The 18,900-nt window shown below is 41.2% G+C and overlaps 2 protein-coding genes and 1 long non-coding RNA gene across 6 annotated transcripts in view; 1 reads left to right on the plus strand and 2 right to left on the minus strand.

Annotated features, from left to right (window-relative positions):
* Window positions 1-541: 541 nt before the first annotated feature.
* Window positions 542-6,976, minus strand: LOC129144704 (uncharacterized). Its single transcript, XR_008549145.1, has 3 exons — window positions 6,899-6,976; window positions 5,822-5,903; window positions 542-1,217 (listed from the first exon to the last, which is right to left on the minus strand). It is a non-coding gene; the product is annotated as an uncharacterized LOC129144704 (long non-coding RNA).
* Window positions 6,977-10,686: 3,710 nt separating this feature from the next.
* Window positions 10,687-18,900, plus strand: part of CDC20B (cell division cycle 20B) — a 37,798-nt gene continuing 29,584 nt past the window's right edge. Inside the window, exons 1-2 of the mRNA XM_037529780.2 lie at window positions 10,687-10,785; window positions 11,057-11,116. Coding sequence (XP_037385677.1) covers window positions 10,723-10,785; window positions 11,057-11,116 — 123 coding nt within the window. The 5' untranslated portion in view covers window positions 10,687-10,722. The remainder of the gene's footprint in view (window positions 10,786-11,056; window positions 11,117-18,900) is intronic.
* GPX8 (glutathione peroxidase 8 (putative)) lies at window positions 13,010-18,834 on the minus strand. 4 transcript variants are annotated; one of them, XM_037529785.2, is made up of 3 exons: window positions 18,645-18,831; window positions 17,672-17,875; window positions 13,010-14,727 (listed from the first exon to the last, which is right to left on the minus strand). In XM_037529785.2, the coding sequence occupies exons 1-3, from the start codon at window positions 18,664-18,666 to the stop codon at window positions 14,564-14,566; spliced, it is 390 nt and encodes a 129-aa protein (XP_037385682.1). In that variant the 5' UTR covers window positions 18,667-18,831; the 3' UTR covers window positions 13,010-14,563. The 4 variants fall into 4 exon arrangements, with proteins under 4 accessions (XP_037385682.1, XP_037385679.1, XP_037385680.1 ...); XM_037529782.2 differs by having other exon boundaries at window positions 13,011-14,727; window positions 17,672-17,933; window positions 18,492-18,834; XM_037529783.2 differs by having other exon boundaries at window positions 13,011-14,727; window positions 17,672-17,933; window positions 18,645-18,832.

Raw genomic sequence — 18,900 nt, forward strand, 5'->3', positions numbered from 1 at the left:
GCGGGGAGCAGAGCAGGCAGAAGGACCAAAGTACACTGCTGAGGGGAGCAGCGGACACAGCAGGAGAGTTCTGTGCACCATGTGGGTGCTCAACCGCTGTGCCACCAGGGGAGGCCCTATTTTTATATATTTTTTAAAGATTTATTTACGCATACAAGAACCAGAGTACAGGCCAGTGGTGAGGGGGATGAGAGGATTCACCAGAGACAGAGTTGGGGAGCAGAACAAACAGATCTACCGATAGACACTGCTGAGGGAAGCAGTGGGTGAAGCAGGAGAGGTCTGGCCAGCTGAGGATCAAACTTGTGCTGCAGTGGCTGGGGATAGCTTGATAGCTGTCTTTAAAACCAAAGACACCAGGGAGGACAAAACTTTGTCTATTTTAAAATTAGCTTTGCAGTTCTAAAATGTAAGCATTCTTTCAGATACACAATTGGTACCTTTTTTTTTTTGCGTTTATTAGACTTCACTAATAAATAAGGATTTACTTAAAATTTGCTTTTATTCTGAGAATTTTATTACAAAATGAAACATTTTTTCCTTTGTTACAAAATCAATGACTAGAAGCAAAATGAATAACAAAACAACCATATTCCCTCACTTGGGGATTGAGAGACATTTTTGAGCACACACACACCACACACACACAAATTCTTAGAATAGGAATAAACCTCATTGTGTACCTATTTTTCTCCTCAGTGCTTATGTTCTTTTATGATTTTTATTTCTGAAATATTTTAATGACTATTTCATTATACAGGTGTGGAATAAGCTATATCCTGTGACTAAATATTTAACAAATCTGCATGAAATTATAAAGATTTGTAAAATATTTCCAGAAGTGAAAAAAATGTTTGAAAATCAAGGGAAGTAAGGCCTTTCTCCCAAAATCCAGTCTTTTGGGCTTTTATAATGCTGGTGCAGTTTCAAGTTGAATAATCTAAGATAAATATTGAAACCTGAGGATTCGGAGGAGGACAGTAAACAAAGTATTGAGAAACAGGAATTGGAATGATTTGATCTTAAGAAGAGAAAGTTTACAAATGATTATATATTTATAAAAAGAATATCCCAGAGCACCTTGCATTTCCACTGTGTGGCCTCACAGTCAGTCAGTCTTTGAATGAGCATATGTCTCCAGGTCGAGGCTGCGTGCTCCCAAGCCAGAAATGATCTCATTTCACACACATAATCTGTGTTGTTTGAAGAGTAAATGTCTGTTAAGTGGAAGCAGAACATAATATATCATTGACATGTTAGCCCTGTCTGGAGTGTCTATGCTAAATTTTACTATACTTCCAAAGAAATTGCCAGCCAGGTGACTGTAAATATTGCTAGTATGATACTGGGTTTCCTATGACTGTAAATATTGCCAGTATGTTACTGTGTTTCCTATTCCCTTGGAGAAGAATTTCAGGGCTTTTCCCTACTGCCTTCCTGTAGTAAATCAGGTCCTTGTGTATAGTATTACTGAAATGTGAATATAATTGTGTTGAAATTTTGACCCACTTACTAATTTGAACTGTATGAAATGTTAACTAAACGGTTCTGTATTTACACAGGTATGTTTGCTCACCAGATAAGCATAGTTGGAAGTGTTTCATTTAAGTGTGATGATCTGACAGTCTTGTGGTGCAGCTGAAGGGCAAGTTTTCTAGAAGAGTGATGCAATTCAAGTTTCCGGGCATTTTTGGAGCTAAATGTAGGAGATAAAGCTGTGGACTCTTTAGAGAAACATTAAGAAAGGCAGCAACTGTGGCACATAGCCAATCTGTGTATTTAAATTTTGCTCTGTTAAAGTTGGAGGACTGTCCAATTTTGCTAGCCTTTTGAGCAGTAAGGTATCTATAAACAAAATAATTAATGGCTTATGCCTTTCTAAACTGGGCACAATTCAGGTAAGAATTGCTTGTTTCTGGAGCCTCCCTCATGGCTCAAGGGGTTAAACACAGCACTATGAAACAATCTGCAGCCTCTGCAGCACAAGTTCGATCCCCGCCTGGCCAGGGGAGAAATCCATATGGTGCAACAGACCTCTCCTGTCTCGCCTGGTGCTCCCCTCAGCTGTGTATTTCAGTCATTCTGCCTGTTCTGTTCCCCACTCTGTCTCTGGTGAATCCTCTCACCCCCTGCATCTCTGGCCTGTACCACAGCTCTTGTACGCATAAATAAATAAATCTTTAAGAAAAAAAATAGTCCTATAGTTCCTGAGTGAGTGAATGGAGCTAACAGCTTTCCTTTGTTTATAGTGCCACCTTCTGGAAAGAGAAATTTAATTTAATTTAGTGCAAATGCATCATTGGAGGTCAAATATCTAAAGGTCAGGCACCACAAAGACAACGTTAGTTTTAGTTTAATGATTATTATGAGAATATCACAATGCAGATGACTGAACTGTGAATTTTTAAATTTAGAAGCAAGGCATTGAAAAAATGGATTAGAAATAAAATGTACTTCTTTATTTTATTTTGGAACATCATACTTAGATCATAGTTATATAAATGATGCAATTTTTGCATTATCTCCAACAGATTTAACAGTGTTTCTTGTTAGTTTCTTTAACCATTCTCGTAAGGAAATTTTCCATTATAATAAATAAAAAATGGACTTAAGCACTTACTTCTGACACTTAAAATAGGACCTCGTGGATGAATAATTGGTTGAGGAAGCCCCAGTAGTAGGTCAGATTAAATTACCTGAGGGAGGAAAAGGGGGAATACTACTAGAACTCTGGGGTTTCATTGTCTGATATGGAAGCCATTAGCCACAGGGGCTTATTTTTTTTTTTTAATTGCCTAGACACAGAGATAGGATGACATGACTGCAAAAGTGTGTAAGGAAGCCCGCGGGCCCAGGGCTGGCCTGAGCGCAGGGGCCGCCTGGCAGCGGCGGTGATGAGACCTGGTGCGGCGGGGACGGCACCCCTGTTATGAGAAGTTGGGCTCCTCAGGAAGGAGAAAGGAATTGCGTTTACTAAGCACCTGCTGGAGGTGACCGGAGGCCCTGCAGTGCACGCATGACTGAAGGCAGCCACCCAGTGGCCATGGTGAAAGGAGCACACCAGCGGAGGCCGAGGCCCTGGAGAGAGCACTCCAGCCAGAGGGGCCAGGAGCAGCATGAGAACATAGGCGTGGAGCACAGATGTCCGCAAGCACAGCAGTCCCAAGAGCAGGTTCTATCCCGTGAGGGCCCTGTTGGCAGCCCCTGGGCACCCGGACGGCGCAGACGATGCAGGAGCTCTTCAGGCTGACTGGCGCTGTCTGGGAATGACTTCCATGGTCCCAGAGGGCGCGAGGGGGCGGCCGCAGTGGACACACTGGTTCCCACTGCAGGGGCACCTCCAGGTGACCTGTTCTACCTGCGGGGCCCTGGGGCGTGGAGGCATCTGGACACTCTTTCTCCGCCTGGAGGAGACAGTCTGAAATGGATTGTTTAGTTAAAATGTCTATGCCAGGACACATTAAATTGGTGTTTGAAACGGGGAAAAAAAAAAAGTGTGTAAGGAAGGCTTTGGAATGGTGACTATGTCCTATATCTTTTTTTTTTCACGATTTATTTTTATTTATTTATGCATACAAGAACTGGCATGTAAGCCAGAGATGCAGGGGTCGGGTGGGGTGGGAGGATTCACCAGAGACAGAGCGGAGAGCAGAACAAGCTGGTCTACTGAAACACACTGCTGGGGGGAGCAGCAGGTGAGACAAGAGATGCATCTGCCGTGCCATGTGGATTAGTTCCCTGGTTGGGGATCAATAGCTTGATAGTGCTAAGATTTAACCCCTATATCTTTTTTTTTTTTTTGGTCATTTTTAGGGTATTATTTTCAGAATTACTTTGTATTTTTTTAAAGATTTATTTATTTATGCATACAAGAACTGGGGTACAGGCCAGAGGTGGGGGTGGTGAGAGGATTCACCAGAGAGAGTGGGGAACAGAACAGGCAGATTGACTGAAATACACTGCTGAGGGGAGCAGCGGAAGAGTCAGGAGAGGTCTGCTGCACCATGTGGGTAGCTCCCTGGCTGGCTGGGAATCGAACTCGTGCTACAGTGGCTGCAGACTGCCTCATAGGTTGCGTCCTAACCCTTGTGCCACCAGGGAGGGTCCTAAGATGAGATTTCTTCCCCAGAGTCCTTCTTGGATTTGATATATATGTACATAGCATATATATATATAATATGTATAATTATATATATAATATAATTCTTGGATTATATACACATATATATATATATCTTTATTTCAGAAGGAAAGACATCCTTCTTTGTTCTTTATCATATCTTCACAAACGATAACAGAACCACCATGCTGTCAAGCTATAGGATTCACCAGAGACAGAGTGGGGAGCAGAATAGGCAGATCTACTGAAATACACTGCTAAGGGGAGCAGCGGGTGAGTCAGAAGAGGTCTGATGTGCCATGTGGGTCACCTCCCTGGCCGGGGATCGAGCTTGTGCTGCAGTGGCTGTGGATTGCTTCATAGTGCTGATGCTTAACCCCTTTCGCCACCAGGGAGGCCTGAGTACATTGTTTAAAGTATTCTGTGTTTGTGTGACTCTCTCATTTAGGGCTTGTGAGTAAAAGGGTAAGAAATGTGGAATTTAATAATTTTTTTTCATCCTTGATCCTTTCCCTCCCCTCTCCTCTTAATCTCAGAGCCCTCGGGATGTTATTGTTGTCTATTGGTTTTTGAAAATATTTTATATCATTGAATTGTCAACTATGTAAATTTCCAGAATGTTATTGTTCTGACTCACTTTGCTGCCCAACATTCTGTCAAATTCCCTTTATTTTGTTGAAAATGACCATATTTCCATTTTCTCATGGCTATATAATATTTCATGGTGTGCATATACTACATCTTCTTGATCCAATTATCTGCTGATGGATATGTAGGCTGCACATGTGGCTTCTGATCACTTGAGTAGCAGATAGTATGAAATGAGATGTGCTATAAGTGTGGAATACACACAGCAATTGAAGGTGTAATGCAAAAAGAAATCAAAATATTTCAATATTTCGTATGGATTACATGTGGAAATGATGTTTTGTATATATTATGTAAATAAAATGTGTTATTTAAATTAACTTCATACTACTTGCAATAAATGACACCACTTTGTTCATCTGTAGAAGCTGACAATATTATTGTAACTGGCCCATGGGAATCCCAAATAGTCTCGCAATTTTTCTTAAAAGATTCAATAAGAAGAAAAAATGGGAAAAAGTAAATGTGGGACTAAATCTAATGAAGCTTCTTTTGTACCTCAGAAATCTGAACACTATTTAACTCTGACTTATTTTAGTTTTTGAGATTCATGTTGAGATCCTTGACGATCCCTCTTGCCACGCATCCCTTATTTGATTGTTAATCACAGAACTTCAGAGCTAGATGGGTCACTTAATCTCTCCAGAGGAGGAAACTTGCCTCAGGTCATAAGGCAAGACCTGGGACTTGAATTATGCTCCTTTCCCATTGTGCTGAGCTAAGTCAGCATGTGGGTTATATAACTTTTATATTTGGTGCATTACTAAGTACATTTTGGTCATTGAGCAGATGAATTCAATATGAAGATGAAGATAACACAAAGAGTTAGAGGAAGACAATTCATCCTTGGTTAGGAAATGAAAAGGAAGTTAAGGTTTGTGAGAACCTCTGAAGAATATTTTTCTTAGAAAGGTGCTCCATTAAAATGCAATTAAAAGGATATCACACTAACATTTTCAACTTGAAGGGAAATTAGAGAAACATGATGAAGAGAAGTTATCACTTTAGCACAATGTTGAAACTGTCTGCCCACTAGAATAAATTCTTAAGTACCTGGGCATAATGGAGCACAGTATACACATTCTGTTTCTGTTTTGATGTCCCCTTTTGGATGCTACATAATTCTTTGGTGCACCTGAAAAATGATGAAAATTCAGTTTGATATTTTCTTTATATTGCCTTAAAATTGTGGGGAAGTACATTATTTAGATACTACTACTCTATGTGAACTACCCTAGGAATATTCCCAGAAAGGAAAAAAATGCGTTAAAGAAAATAAGTGGTTGGTTGGAGGTGATCTGATTTTCAAGCCTTATCTGGGCTAATTTTACCCTCCATCTGTTTCACATCTTCACTCATTATAGATAAATCCATTTTATTATTTATTTATTTTTTAAAAGATTTATTTATTTATGCATACAAAAGCTGGGGTACAGGCCAGAGATGTAGGGAGTGGGGTGAATGAGGGGAAGAGGATTCACCAGAGACAGAGCGGGGGAACAGAACAGGCAGACTGACTGAAATACGTTGCTGAGGGGAGCAGCGGGCGAGACAGGTGAGACAGGAGTGGTCAGCTGCACCAAGTGGGTTGTTCCCTGGGGATTGAACTGGAGCTGCAGAGGCTGCAGATTGCTTCATAGTGCGATGCTTAACCCCTTGCGCCACCAAGGAGACCCCCATAAATCCATTTTAAAGAACAGAGTCTGTACTTAGAAATGAAGCAGCAACAAAAAAATATGCATATACACAAACTACTTGTAATTGAATCAATAAGAAGTCATGCGACCAGCCCTGACTTTGACTACTTTATTGAGGATTCCTCTGATGCAGGCCTTTGCTAGAAGCTTACAATTTTTTAGAGCCCTCATAATCTGAGTTCCATTTCTTCCTTCCCATACTTGTTCTGAGCTATTTACTTTGGGGAGCAGACAAGCTCAGGGAGTCTTTTAGGCCCAGTACATGCTCCGCGGCTTTTCTTCCTTTCCCACCCCCTTTACTGCTAATGTCCTCACCCTCCCACCCCCCAACAGAGTAGAAGCCTAAACGCCTTCCTTGGTCCTGTGGTCCCCTGGGTCCCGCGTAGGCTTGTAATTAATTCCCGCCAGCGCGGAGCTTCCCCCGAACCCCCACCTGGGGGGACAGTGCCCCGGGGACCGTTGAAAACACCAACGGCCCCTTTTGTCCAGTAAGCGAGCGCAGGGGCGGTTGGAGTTGGGGCGCGAGCCGGGCGCGCTGGCGCGGGAGAGGCGGGGCGCGAACCCGGGCGCGCTGGCCGGGAGAGGTGCGGCCGCGGGGTGGCGCGGGGGGCGCGCGGGAACCCGAGGCTGGGGGCTCTGGACAAACCTCGAGCCCCGCGGGAGCAGCCGCGCCCCAGGGGGCGAGCGAACCGACGGTTGGAGTTGGGTCTAGGGAGCTAGCTCGGCGGTTCGTGGTTTTGGAAAAGCAACGGAATAGAGAGACATAGAAAAAGCAACTTGCAAAGCGATAAGTATAAGATCCCATTTCTGTGGGGAGATTCTCAACAAGCTATCCTTAAGTGCACACGTATGTATGGAGGTAAATGCACTGGCAAAGGTCCGAGGAGACTTCGTGTTGGGAGAGAGAATGAAGGGAACCACCTTTGTACAGAGTATATTTCTGAGTTATGTAACAATATCATAGAAAAATGCAATTGAAAAAACCTGCTCTTGGGGAGCTTGGCTATCCACCTCCTTCCCTTCACTAGGGACCTGCTTGCACTTTTCTCACTGTTCCTCTTACAAGAGACACTGCAAGATACGAGAGTCATGAAAAGTTATTTCACATTAGCCGTTTTGCCTTTCCTCTCGCCCTCTTTTTATTTTTATTTTTTTTAAAGATTTGTTTATGCATGCAAGAGCTGGGGCACAGGCCAGAGGTGCAGGGAATGGTGTGTGTGTGTGTGTGTGTGTGTGTGTGTGTGAGGGGGTGAGAGGATTCACCAGAGACAGGGTGGGGAACAGAACAGGCAGCTTGACTGAAATACACTGCTGAGGGGAGCAGCAGGTGAGACAGGAGAGGTCTGCTGTGCCATGTGGGTAGCTCCCTGGCTGGCGGGGATCGAACTCATGCTGCAGAGGCTGTGGACAGCTTCCTAGGTTGTGTCTTAACCCTGGCCTTGCCCTCTTGTTGGAGATCTTTCCTACCCGCCTCTGCAGAGAAGTCTTCCTCACAGCCCTTCTCAAATCTATCTGCAAAACTCACTCTCAAACACTGAAGATGAGTAAATTTTGCATAAATGCTGGAAAATTGGAATTAGACATTATTTCTAAAACATATTTGATAAAAATTAAGATAAAATATTTACAGGGTGTTTATTTTCTCCTAGAAAGAGGCTCCATAGTGTTTCTATCAATATAGATCCATGACGTTAAATATTTTTCATTGTTAAATTTTGATTTTGAAATGATTTGTACAAAATTATGAGAATGGTACAAAGAATTTCATCTCTTTCACCCACCTTCCCCAAACTTTAATGATGCCTGAAGCTAAATGTTCAGCTGATCTAGCATGACCATAACATAATCAATGATCCTAACCAGGAAATTAACATCACTACTAGTCTCTTAACTAATCTGCAGATATTATTAAAATTTCCACATTTAGCTAACACTTTTTTTTTTTTTGATCCAGGATTCAATCCAGGATCTCACATTTGTCACAACTGCTCAGTTTCTTTTGATCAGTGACAGTTTCTGTTCTTTTTCTTCGTGACTGACAATTTTGAAGAGTACTGTGGGCCAACTTTTGTTAAATGTCCTTTTCTCATTATTATATTCAGGTTATGTTTTTTTTTTAACAAATTTGCCACAAAAAGTGATGTGCCCTTCTCAATGCCTCATGTCAGGAGGCACATGATGTCAATGTGTCATTAATGATAACATTAGCTGACTACTAATCAGGTTAGGGTGGTTTGTCCAAAGAAAAGTTGTGATTTTTCTTTTATTTTCGGTTAAGGGAGGCAAATAGCCTCATGGCACACTCATCTTGTCATTCTTTGCATCGTGGTTGCAACAGTTAGTACTGTGGTGTTTGCCAAAATGTGATTTTTCTGTTTCCGTCATCTGAGGATGAGTTCTCAGGCCTGAATATTGAAGTGTACATTCTCTTTTTAAAGGAAGATATTTTTCTACTTCACAGTAGAGGGAAAAGGCATTTAGAGTTTGTGTGACAGACTATGGAATTAGTGGCTTTTATGAATTATGAGAGTGTTATTTACAGATAGATGCATTCCAAAAATAATAAACCACTGTCCTTAGTATATCTAAGAACTTGAATCTTAAAATCCCAATTTACATGAGTTTATGAGCTCATTAACTGAATTGGATTTTATTACTCTGATATTTGTATCTGTTATTACCATAAGTGTAAAATGGTATTTAAAAATAGAGCAAAGATAAAGTTTTTAATGTTATTTCCAATGCATTGCTAATTTCAGTTGGTATTTGCAAGGCTGGTCATTTAACAATACAGCTGACTCTCATCCAATGATATTTCACTTGATTTAGTCTCAGTGTTTGCTGAACGGATTTACTGGAAGTTGGAATGGCTACTGCATTGAATGCATTACAAGGAAAGCAGAATTTTTGTGGGTGAAGCTTAGAGATCTTTTAATCCAAGGGTTATTTGACTATCAAGCATTTTGATAAGTCTCTTCTGACGATTAAGTTGCATTGTGCAGCATTTCCCCTAACTCCTATCACTGTAGATGGAAAACTGGCCTAAGGTTAGTCTTAGTCTTGATGTTAATTTTTCTTGCTTTCAATATTAAGAAGGAGAGTAGGTTTAGCGCTTCAAAAAAAAATTAAATCACTGCCCCTTTTTGAGTACCTGATCCCTATGAAACTTTTCCCTAGGAAAATTGGCAACCCCACGGATTGCGGGCGTTAGAGCGAAAGCAATCCAATGTCAAATGGGGGTGTGAGGGGGGAGGTGATGGGGGAGGAAAAGTCTGCTGCCAGCTCTCAGGGGCTTCCCAGGCAGTTTCCCCTCCTGCCATATGGCACCGGTCACCTCTCGGCAGTCCAGGTGGGCAGCTGAGGCGGCACAGCCCAGATGGCTCCGCCATTTCACCCAGCCTCCCCCGATATCATCCTCTCCTCCTTTATTACTTGGCCCGGGGTCTGTCCCGTTTTCTTGCTGATTCTAATCAGCCCTCCTGGCACTGGCTCTTCCACCTTCTCACCAGCGTCCTGGTGGGGCAGAGCGCGCGGAGCTCGCGTGGGGACCTGACCCCTCCCGAGCGGCGAGAGCCGAGGGGACTTTCGGAATAACTGTGTCCACGCGCCCCTTTCTGTCAGCACAGCCTCGCCGCGCCCGCTGCCTGTTGAAGACGGAGCAAGAAGCGCCGAGCCCGCTGGGGACACGTCGACATCCGCAGCTAACACAGGCCCGAGGGCCGCTGCCCCCTCCGACCCCTCGCGGGCAGAGAGGGGTTGGGGACAAGGCGGTTAGCCACGGAGCAAAGAGGGTCAGGACGCGTTGTTACGAAGCACTTGTCTGAGCACCAGGAAAAACGTTAACTCCCGAAACCCGCTTCTGCGTCCGCCAACCCGGCCTTGCCGCGCGGGGCGCGCGGGGGCGCGGGGCCGAGCTCAGCCCGCCCCGGCTCGCGGCAAAGCTTGGCGCCCCCGGGCCCGCCGCGGCTGGTGAGGCCCGCGGGCGTCGGGGCGCCGCGGGAGCCGGGGAGCAGGGGCGGGGCGCGGCGCGGCGGGGGGACCCCTCCCGGCCCCGGGCGTCACCGAGGCCCCGCCAATGAGGAGCCCGGCGGGGGATTCCCGCTCCCGCTGCCGCCCCCCGGCTTTTAAAACAGGACCCCGGGGACCGCTTCCAGGAGCGGTGGGAGAAGCGGGGGAAGTGTGGGTTGGGGTGGAAAGGTAATGGTCCTGGGGCGTCCAGTTGCCTGGGCCATACTCCCGGCGGGGCCGGGCTGGGGGATGGAGTGGAAGCTGCAGCGCGCGGCCCCGCGCAGGGTGCGCACCGAGGAGCAGCTCCTGTGGGTGAGTCACACCCTCGCCCCGACTCCCCGGGGCAGCTCGTCGAAGGCGCCGATTTAACACCTGTTTAGGACCAAGACGTAGTGTGAAACTCTAAACCCTGGTCCAAATGTTGAGTTCTGCCGTTAGTTATACTCTGGAGATGTTTGATTGCTTAAAAAAAAAAAAAAAAAAAAAAGCGACAGCTTTGACAAGCTGAGGACCTAGAAACTTTCCACACCTAACATGATTTTGCTAAGTCGTTTATCTCTCTGTGTTATCTGTATTTTCAAAGGAGAATGTCATGCGGGCTCTCGCCAAAGATATGAAGAAGAAAAGTCAAGTTTCTCCTAAGGTGAGTGTCTACTGCTTGCTCTCGTTCTCTGTCTGATCTTAATTCTGATCTTGAACAAATCAATTCTTGCTAAAGAAGCTATCTATGGGAAGTATGGGCCGGTTTGAAAGTATGAAAATAAAAAAAGTCGCTTACCACTGACTGCAGAGTAAATGATAATGCTAAAAAATATTCTGCAAGGAACTGAAGATCCTTGACAAGGATTGGTAATCATTTGTTTCTGAATGGTGCTTTCTAGTTTTTACCTCAACAGGAAAGGAAGATGCGTGCATGTGTCAGGTAGATCGAGCATTGCTAGCTGACTTATAAGATTTCATTTGGACAGTTGCACGCCCGCTGGTGCATGCACAATGCCAAAAAGGGGAGATGGCGCCATCTTGTGGACAATGAGAGCTGGCACAGTCCATGGCCATTGGTACTTTTTCTTCTTGAAAGTCTGAGTCCAAAGGCTACAAATTTTTCTTGTGGTCAGTGTAAAAATAAAGCAAACAAATATTTTCTCACTTTTTCCACTTCCACAGCCCTCATCAACTTTAATTTCTCTTTGTCACCATTCACCTTGCTTCTCTCTATGCTTACATGGTTTAGAATCCTTTAACCTCACAGACTCTATAGTTTCAAATCCATCACCATTTTTAAAGATTTTTCTATATCTTTAAGAATTTCTGTATTTAAGTGGTGGTGGAATAAATTGAATACAGAATGAGATGGTTGGTGTCTTTTATAGTGGGCAAAACCAAATGACATTTAAGTCCCCCAATTTCCTAAAAATTTTAAGTTTTTCCCTCCCTTAGCTGCAGCTCTGTCTTATGCCCAGCTTATGTATCACTATCAATCCTAGCTATTTTAATGCCTTCTACTGACACCTGGTTCTTTGATCAGCAAACAGTAATTGGAGTAGAAGTAATAAGAAAAAAACTATGTACAACTTTGTTACTTCATTGGTACTATAATAACATTTTCATATTCAATCCTCTATTTTGGAAAACTCAAGTGTAAGTATTCTGAAAGTTCTTTATAATTTTTGACTAGGTTAAACAAAATACTGGTTTTATTTTTTTATAATATTTAGTCTCAGAGACTTCCTGGGCCTGGAAAAGCAGCAGTACCTGAGTCAGGTAGGCAGTGTATTGTTAGCTGGCTGCTTTGGGTTAATTCGGCAGCCACGACTACCCTGCCACTTGCTTCTGGATAAATTCTTCTTGTTAGTGACGTGCATTGACGACTTGTGTGTGATGAGTTGGCAGTGTATTGTTAGCTGGTCGACTGTGAGTGGCATCAGCTAACATGCAACTGCTGTCTTATTGCATATACAATGAACATCAGTGTGCATTTAAATCCGTAAGTAATCTATGTGTGTGTATGTGTACTTTTTGTTATGAAGTAGGGCCCCCATTTATCACAATACTTATTATTGCAACTCAGTTACTCAATTATAATGCAATAGACAGCTTTATAAAGTGGTTAAAAAAACTATTAGATTTAAAAAAATTTCTATTTTGAATATTTTGGAGTCTTTAATACTTGGAGGCAGCATTAAAGTTTTGTAGAACTGTATATATATTTTATATAAAACTTAGAATATAATGACACTTTGGGGTGGAATGGAAAGCTTAAAATGTTCCCCAAATTTTCAACCAAATCTTTACTATCCTTTCTGGATGACCAGTTTAATACAACATTAGAGTAGGACTCTCTAACCTTATGTGTATATCAGCCAAAGGGACAAGTAAAGTAACTTTCCAGATGAGTCAGCCAAGTAAAAAATTTTTACTTAAAATGTCAAAATATTAAGATTTTTGGGGAGTGGGGGTTGAATTGTTTGGAAGATTTGTTTTAATTCCTCATTTCATTTTCTATAAAATCACAGTCATACAATGTATTTTTAAGTTAATTGTTTTATTGAGGTAACATTGGTTTGTAACACTGTAAGTGGGCTAGGGGAATAGATATATGTCACACCCCACACCCACCACCAAAGCACCCATAGACACTTATATTTGGTAGAAAACATGAGATTTAGCTTGTGAGTTGGAAAGTATATGATTTAATCAATATGACTTTATTTTCTTATTCTCTCAGAGGCCATTTTGACCCATGGAGCAGTGTCAAATGTAGTGGGGCCCAACATGCAGGGCACAGATATGGGCATTTGTAACAAGCCTCTGTTGGTCTGGTCACTTAGTTACACTCTAAATGAGATAGGAGGAATGTATTACACTATTGAATTATAAGTTATTGTGAAATGATTTCTATTCTGAGTTTATTTAAATTTAAACATTTTTAGAATAGTGGGTTAAATAGATGCCTTCTTAATTTAAATTTAATTCTCAGGCATTTTGCTACTTTTCAAATCTCATCCGCTTTTTGTTATTCCCCAATACCATTCCATTTCAGCATATTTGTGTTTATGATTTTAAGTATCTCTTCCAGGTAAATACTGTTTTCATTTTTTTTTTAAGATTTATTTTATTTATACAAGAACCTGGGTACAGGCCAGATGTGCGGGAGGGTAAGAGGATTCACCAGGGACAGAGCAGGGAACAGGACAGGCAGACTGACGAAATACACTGCTGAGGGGAGCAGCAGGTGAGACAGGAGAGGTCTGCCTTGCCATTGGGTTGTTCCGATGCCAACGGGGATCTAATCAGCGCTGCAGAGGCTGCGGACAGCTTCACAGCGCTGTGCTCAACCGCCTGCGCCACCAGGGAGGCCCCTCATTTTGTTTTTTAAGGTTAAATTTCAACATGTTATCTTCTCTAGAAAGACACTTGTTGATACCAATAAAACCTACTAAATTTAGAAGACTTGGCTTTTGTGTTTTAATTATTTTAAACTAAAATAACATAAAAGGCCAACATTTACACTCAATACGGGATACCTCTTCAAAGCCATTCTTCTGGTCCATATTGAGAGAGAGAATGGCATGAGGTAAGGGCAAAATAAGGAGATTAATGGGTAAGGTGAAAATCAATATATAAATTCAAAAAGAAAATGTTTCTATAAGAATGAGATGGGAAAGTTTACTTTTTCAACATTTATTTTGTGTTTTATCACAGCAAAATACCCATTTGCAGTTAGCTGCTCCACAAATTTCAATTACACACAATGATCATGAACCCAACAGTTGTCAAGTGTGTTGGTATTTCCAGAAACACAATCTTAAAAAATGGCAAGTCAAACAAGAGGCTACTGAAACCCTTTGGGGACCCAGTATTCAGATTCAGTATGGTCAGATGAGGTTTTTAATATATTTCATTTTGATTCTGTGACTAGCCCCATCTATATCCTGGGGACATTCATTACACTTACTAGGAAGATAACAAGAAAAAAATCATCCTTTGTCAGAGTGCTTAATGGGACTACACCCTCATGGAGACATTTCTGTATTCTGAAAAATAGAGGATTATAAAAATAGAGCCACATTAGAATGACTCAAGAACATTCTCATAGATCCTCTTTCTTTTTTATGATCATTTGTCTAACCAGAGCTGCTATCTCAGGCCTGATGACTTCAATGGACTCTTCTGGCCTCCAGTACTTCACAACTTGACCCTCAGGGTTGACCAAATACTTCCAAAAATTCCATCTTGGCTCCTTCTTTGAAGAATCTGAAATATAAGAATATATTTTCATGAGCATAGTGTAATTTTTTGTCAAGATTTTTAATTTAATAGTATCTGCATAAGTGACAACTTAAGAACCAAGTTGTACAATGGTTAAAATGTCAAAAACAAAAACCAAAGAGCAAAACAGCAAAATAAATCAAAACTCAAGATTTAAGAAACCAGATTTCTATATCCTTGGTGACTTCATTGATGATTCTACTGATCTGGAGTCATGAAATCTAACTGGTGTATTTGAGATTTTTTGATCTAAAGAGAAAATTTACCTTGTCACTAATGAAAAACTTTGGGTTTATTAGCCTTTTTAGAAATAAAATGATGATCTAAAGATCCTTGATAATAAGAACATGATTGCTTTTCATATAAATGTATCTATATTTTTAATATTGTTACATTATCACATAGCTGAAAATAGTAAGGAATTCTAACCTTAATTGAGAAATTATGGTATTATTTTGATACATGGGAAATGCAGATCCCCTGGCCCATTTATAGCACCAAGATTTATGTGCATATTATTGACTAACCGAAAAATAAAAGATTTGTCGAGTACCTATAATGTATGCTCAGTGCTTCAAATGGAATCTCTCATTTAATCTTTACAGCAACCAAAATGAGGTGGGTATTATTATTGTCCCTATTTTGGAGATGAGAAAAATGGCAGCCTAGACATAAGATGACCTGCTTGTGAGCGGTAGAATTGGGATGGATATCCTGTCCTTCCTATACCAGAGCTCAGGGGAGACAACAAAGCAAGATTTTAGGAGGAGGATGACATTCATTTTTGTGCATGGGGGGAATTCAGGTGTGTGGGGGCATCCAGTCAGAGGAAGCAGCTGGATATATGTGTTGGATCTTAGTTCACTCGGGGAATCGCGGTAGAATAAGAAGAACCCAAGTGGATGGCAGCAGAGTCCTGACTATCAGCGGGGTTAAGGTAGTTGAAAAAGAGGATCCTGCATAGGAGAAAGAGAAGGGCCAGAGCAGAAGTCACTGGTAGTGTTTCCTGCCAGGTTTAGGAGACACACAGAGCAAGAAGCTGGATAGAGTGATGGGAGATTGACATGAGAATCCGAGAGAGCCAGAGTGAACTATTTCAAAATCAGGGATGAAGTAGACTGAAGGAGCACACTGCCTAGAGTTTTTAAATGTGGGGAATACTTTGCTTTATGTGAGGAAAAGTCCAGTGAGGGAGTACAAAGATAACAAAAAGTAGCTTAACATTAACTTGCATGTGCTTTATGCCATTTTCTAGAGTGACCATGACTGTCAGAGCAGGGCTCTCTGGCTGAAGTAATATCTTTGTGTGGATTAGAAAAAGAGAAAAGCTGCCGGGTGGGCACAGTCCCTCAGCACATGCCTTGCCACTGGCCTGGGTTTCAGCCGCCACTCACCATTTCACCCAACTGCTTGCTTTAGTCAACAACCTGTATACACCTAGACACAGCGCTTCTGTTTGTGATCACATAGTCAACTACTGTTCACTTTGGCCAGTATTAAAAAGGTCTAGTTTTTACGTAGTCTGTGTATCTGGAGCTTCGTTTAATTCAGTGAAATCTTAAACCCCTGTTATTTTTTTGATTGTGCACAAAGTAAGTGGAGTTTCAGGAGTCTTGGTAGTGACAGAGGGGAAGAACTTAAACATTACTATGGCAAGCATTGGCTGCAAAAATAGAGGACTGATTAGTTGAAGGGTATGTGTGCTAGCTTTTCTTTCCCTAGGGTAGCCTAGAAATAAAAGAATAAATACTACTCTCTAGTTGCTATTTATGGTGTTGAACAGTTTAATACTTTTATTTTTTAAAAAATGTATTTATTCAAGAACTGTGGTACAGGTCAGAGGCAGGAGAGGTCTGCCACACCATGTGGGTTTCTCCCTGGCCGGCTGGGAATCGAACCCGTGCTGCAGAGACCGTGGACAGCTTCACAGAGCTGTGACACCGGCCCCCATTTTAATACTTTTAGAAGATTCTATCTTCACTTTTAACTATCATAGAACATCATTAGCTGGTTTGTTGGGTTGGAAGTTTGATGTCTGATGGATGTCACAGTTATATCAAACTTCAATATGTTGAAGCTGGGACTGAGGATATTATCTGTGTAAGTGAGAGGAGAAGACATTAACTGAACATCCTTTAGGATAGTGCCTGTCACAGCGTTAGAGCATAAGTACTTTGTTATTAACATGTTTAATTCTCCAAATAATCATAGGAGGTAGATGCTGCTGATAGTCATATTTTTCAAATGAAGAAAACGGCTCAGAGAAATTGTCATACACCCGAATCCACACAGAAAAAGCAACAAAGGAGAGGTCTGAATGCAGGGAGACAGGGCCCAGCCTGCGCTCTTAGGCACTATGCTCACTACTTTTCTCCTAAGTGATGTTGGAAAATATTTAGATTTCTGTAACAAGCCTAAAAGTAAAAATAGTCTAATGCTGCGTTCCTCCCAAAAAAAAAAAACCCAAGTTATGTTTGAATTTTAGCATAAAAGTCTGGTCAATTAAGATATTATTCATCCTTGAAGATAATATCTCCTATAAGTAAGGTCACATAAAACTAATCGCAAAGATTTGCTTAATAATGCTCAGCAATATTCATGAACAATATATAGTTTTAATAACAAAGAGGGGCATTTCTCCAAGTGCTAGTTAAATTCTGAGGAAAGTGATCATAAAAAAAATTCACCGGAGTAGATTTATTTTGTCATCCAAGGAATTAAGACACTGGTTTCAGGAAAGCATACATTTTAGAAAGTTACAAAGGATGATGTTCTGGCTTTAAGACAGTTTTATAAAAACTTCCCACTAAAACATTTTGTTTTTCCACTAAAACGTTTGAAATCACATAAACCATGGTTCTGGCATATTTGTTTTAAAAAACCAAAACAACCAAAAACATTAAATTGGTGAGGCAAGGGAGATATTTACCAACAAGAAATCTAAAGGCAGGTTCTGCTTCAGATCCTAGAATCTTAATCTTGTGGAAGATGGGGAATGTTACTCCGTAGTTATTTCTTGCAAAAGATTCTATTTCCTTGCTTGGGCGGGGCTCCGAGTCTCCAAACTGGTTGCACGGAAAAGCCAGGACGCTGAAGTGGAATGGTCCAAACTCTTTGTGCAGCTCCTGCAGTGCTAAGTAATTTCTGTCTGTGAGTTGGCAGTCACTAGCCACGTTTACAACTAGTGAAACCTCCCGGAAAAAGAAAAAAACCCAACCGGAAAGTGAAGTAAATAAAAGAGTAAAAGAAATCCTGCAAGTAGTTAAATTGCTAAACCACTTCGGGGAAATACAAACCTTGATATAGTTGGTTATTTCATAGTTTCAGACATACCCAAGTTTACTGAAAATCATAACCCTTGAGTTAAGACAAAGCATCAAATACTCACAAAAGTTTATTTTTAAGTAAAAGATCATAATATGATCACCGAGAGTGCTTTTTAATATTAGATTAAACATTAAATGCTAGTACTTTTATTAATAAGTGTCCCCCTATTCACATTACTAACTATAGGAAATTTCTAAACAAAGTATGAGTTCAGTAGATTGATTAAACATTTTAAAGAAAATTATCAGTTTATCAGATATATACTGAGTATAAGACCTCTTATGGCTAAGTGGTACACGACTATTAACTTGAAAAACTAAATTATAACATGATCATTAAACAGTAAAATCTTGATTCTATTAAAAGAATAAACAGAGAACATGGACAAACAATAGACATAAAAATCAGAAGATGCAACTTACTCTGCCTTTGAACTTTTCCAGAGAAACCGTTCTTCCTTTTGTATCTTTCACTTCAAAGGTATAAAAGCTTTTGATTTTAGGTTTTAGGAATTTTAATTGTAAAAGAAATAACATTACTGTGCAGAGAACCATAGACAGCAAAACTGCAAATACCTTTGCTTTGGGCCCTGAACATCTTAAAGGGTGAGTTGTAAGAGGCTCCATTTTGGATGATTCTGGGGGAAGTCTCAGCAGGCTGGAATTTGAGGAGGAGCTGAAACTTGAAACTAGCTCAGTTTAACGGAAAACCAGGAAGGACATACAAGCTCTTTTCACTGCTAAGGAATAGAAAACTCCTTCTTAGGTGAGGAATAGAGTAAAAGTCCTGAATGAAGTAAGCAGCTCTAAAAAATTCCAGAGTATTTATGAT

This window comes from Talpa occidentalis, unplaced genomic scaffold (genome assembly GCF_014898055.3).
Source record: "Talpa occidentalis isolate TD23 unplaced genomic scaffold, MPIMG_talOcc4v2.1 talOcc4.6, whole genome shotgun sequence".
NCBI lineage: Eukaryota > Metazoa > Chordata > Mammalia > Eulipotyphla > Talpidae > Talpa > Talpa occidentalis.

Bases quoted from the DNA above. Each gene is read 5' to 3' on its own strand.
- GPX8 (XM_037529782.2), bottom strand. From the start codon at position 18,695: ATGGAGCCTCTTACAACTCACCCTTTAAGATGTTCAGGGCCCAAAGCA. The intron at 17,934-18,491 runs GTAAGTTGCATC...TTTTTCCGGGAG, and splicing joins TGGAAAAGTTCAAAGGCAGA to GTTTCACTAGTTGTAAACGT. The intron at 14,728-17,671 runs GTAAATATCTCC...CTTATATTTCAG, and splicing joins TGCCTTTAGATTTCTTGTTG to ATTCTTCAAAGAAGGAGCCA.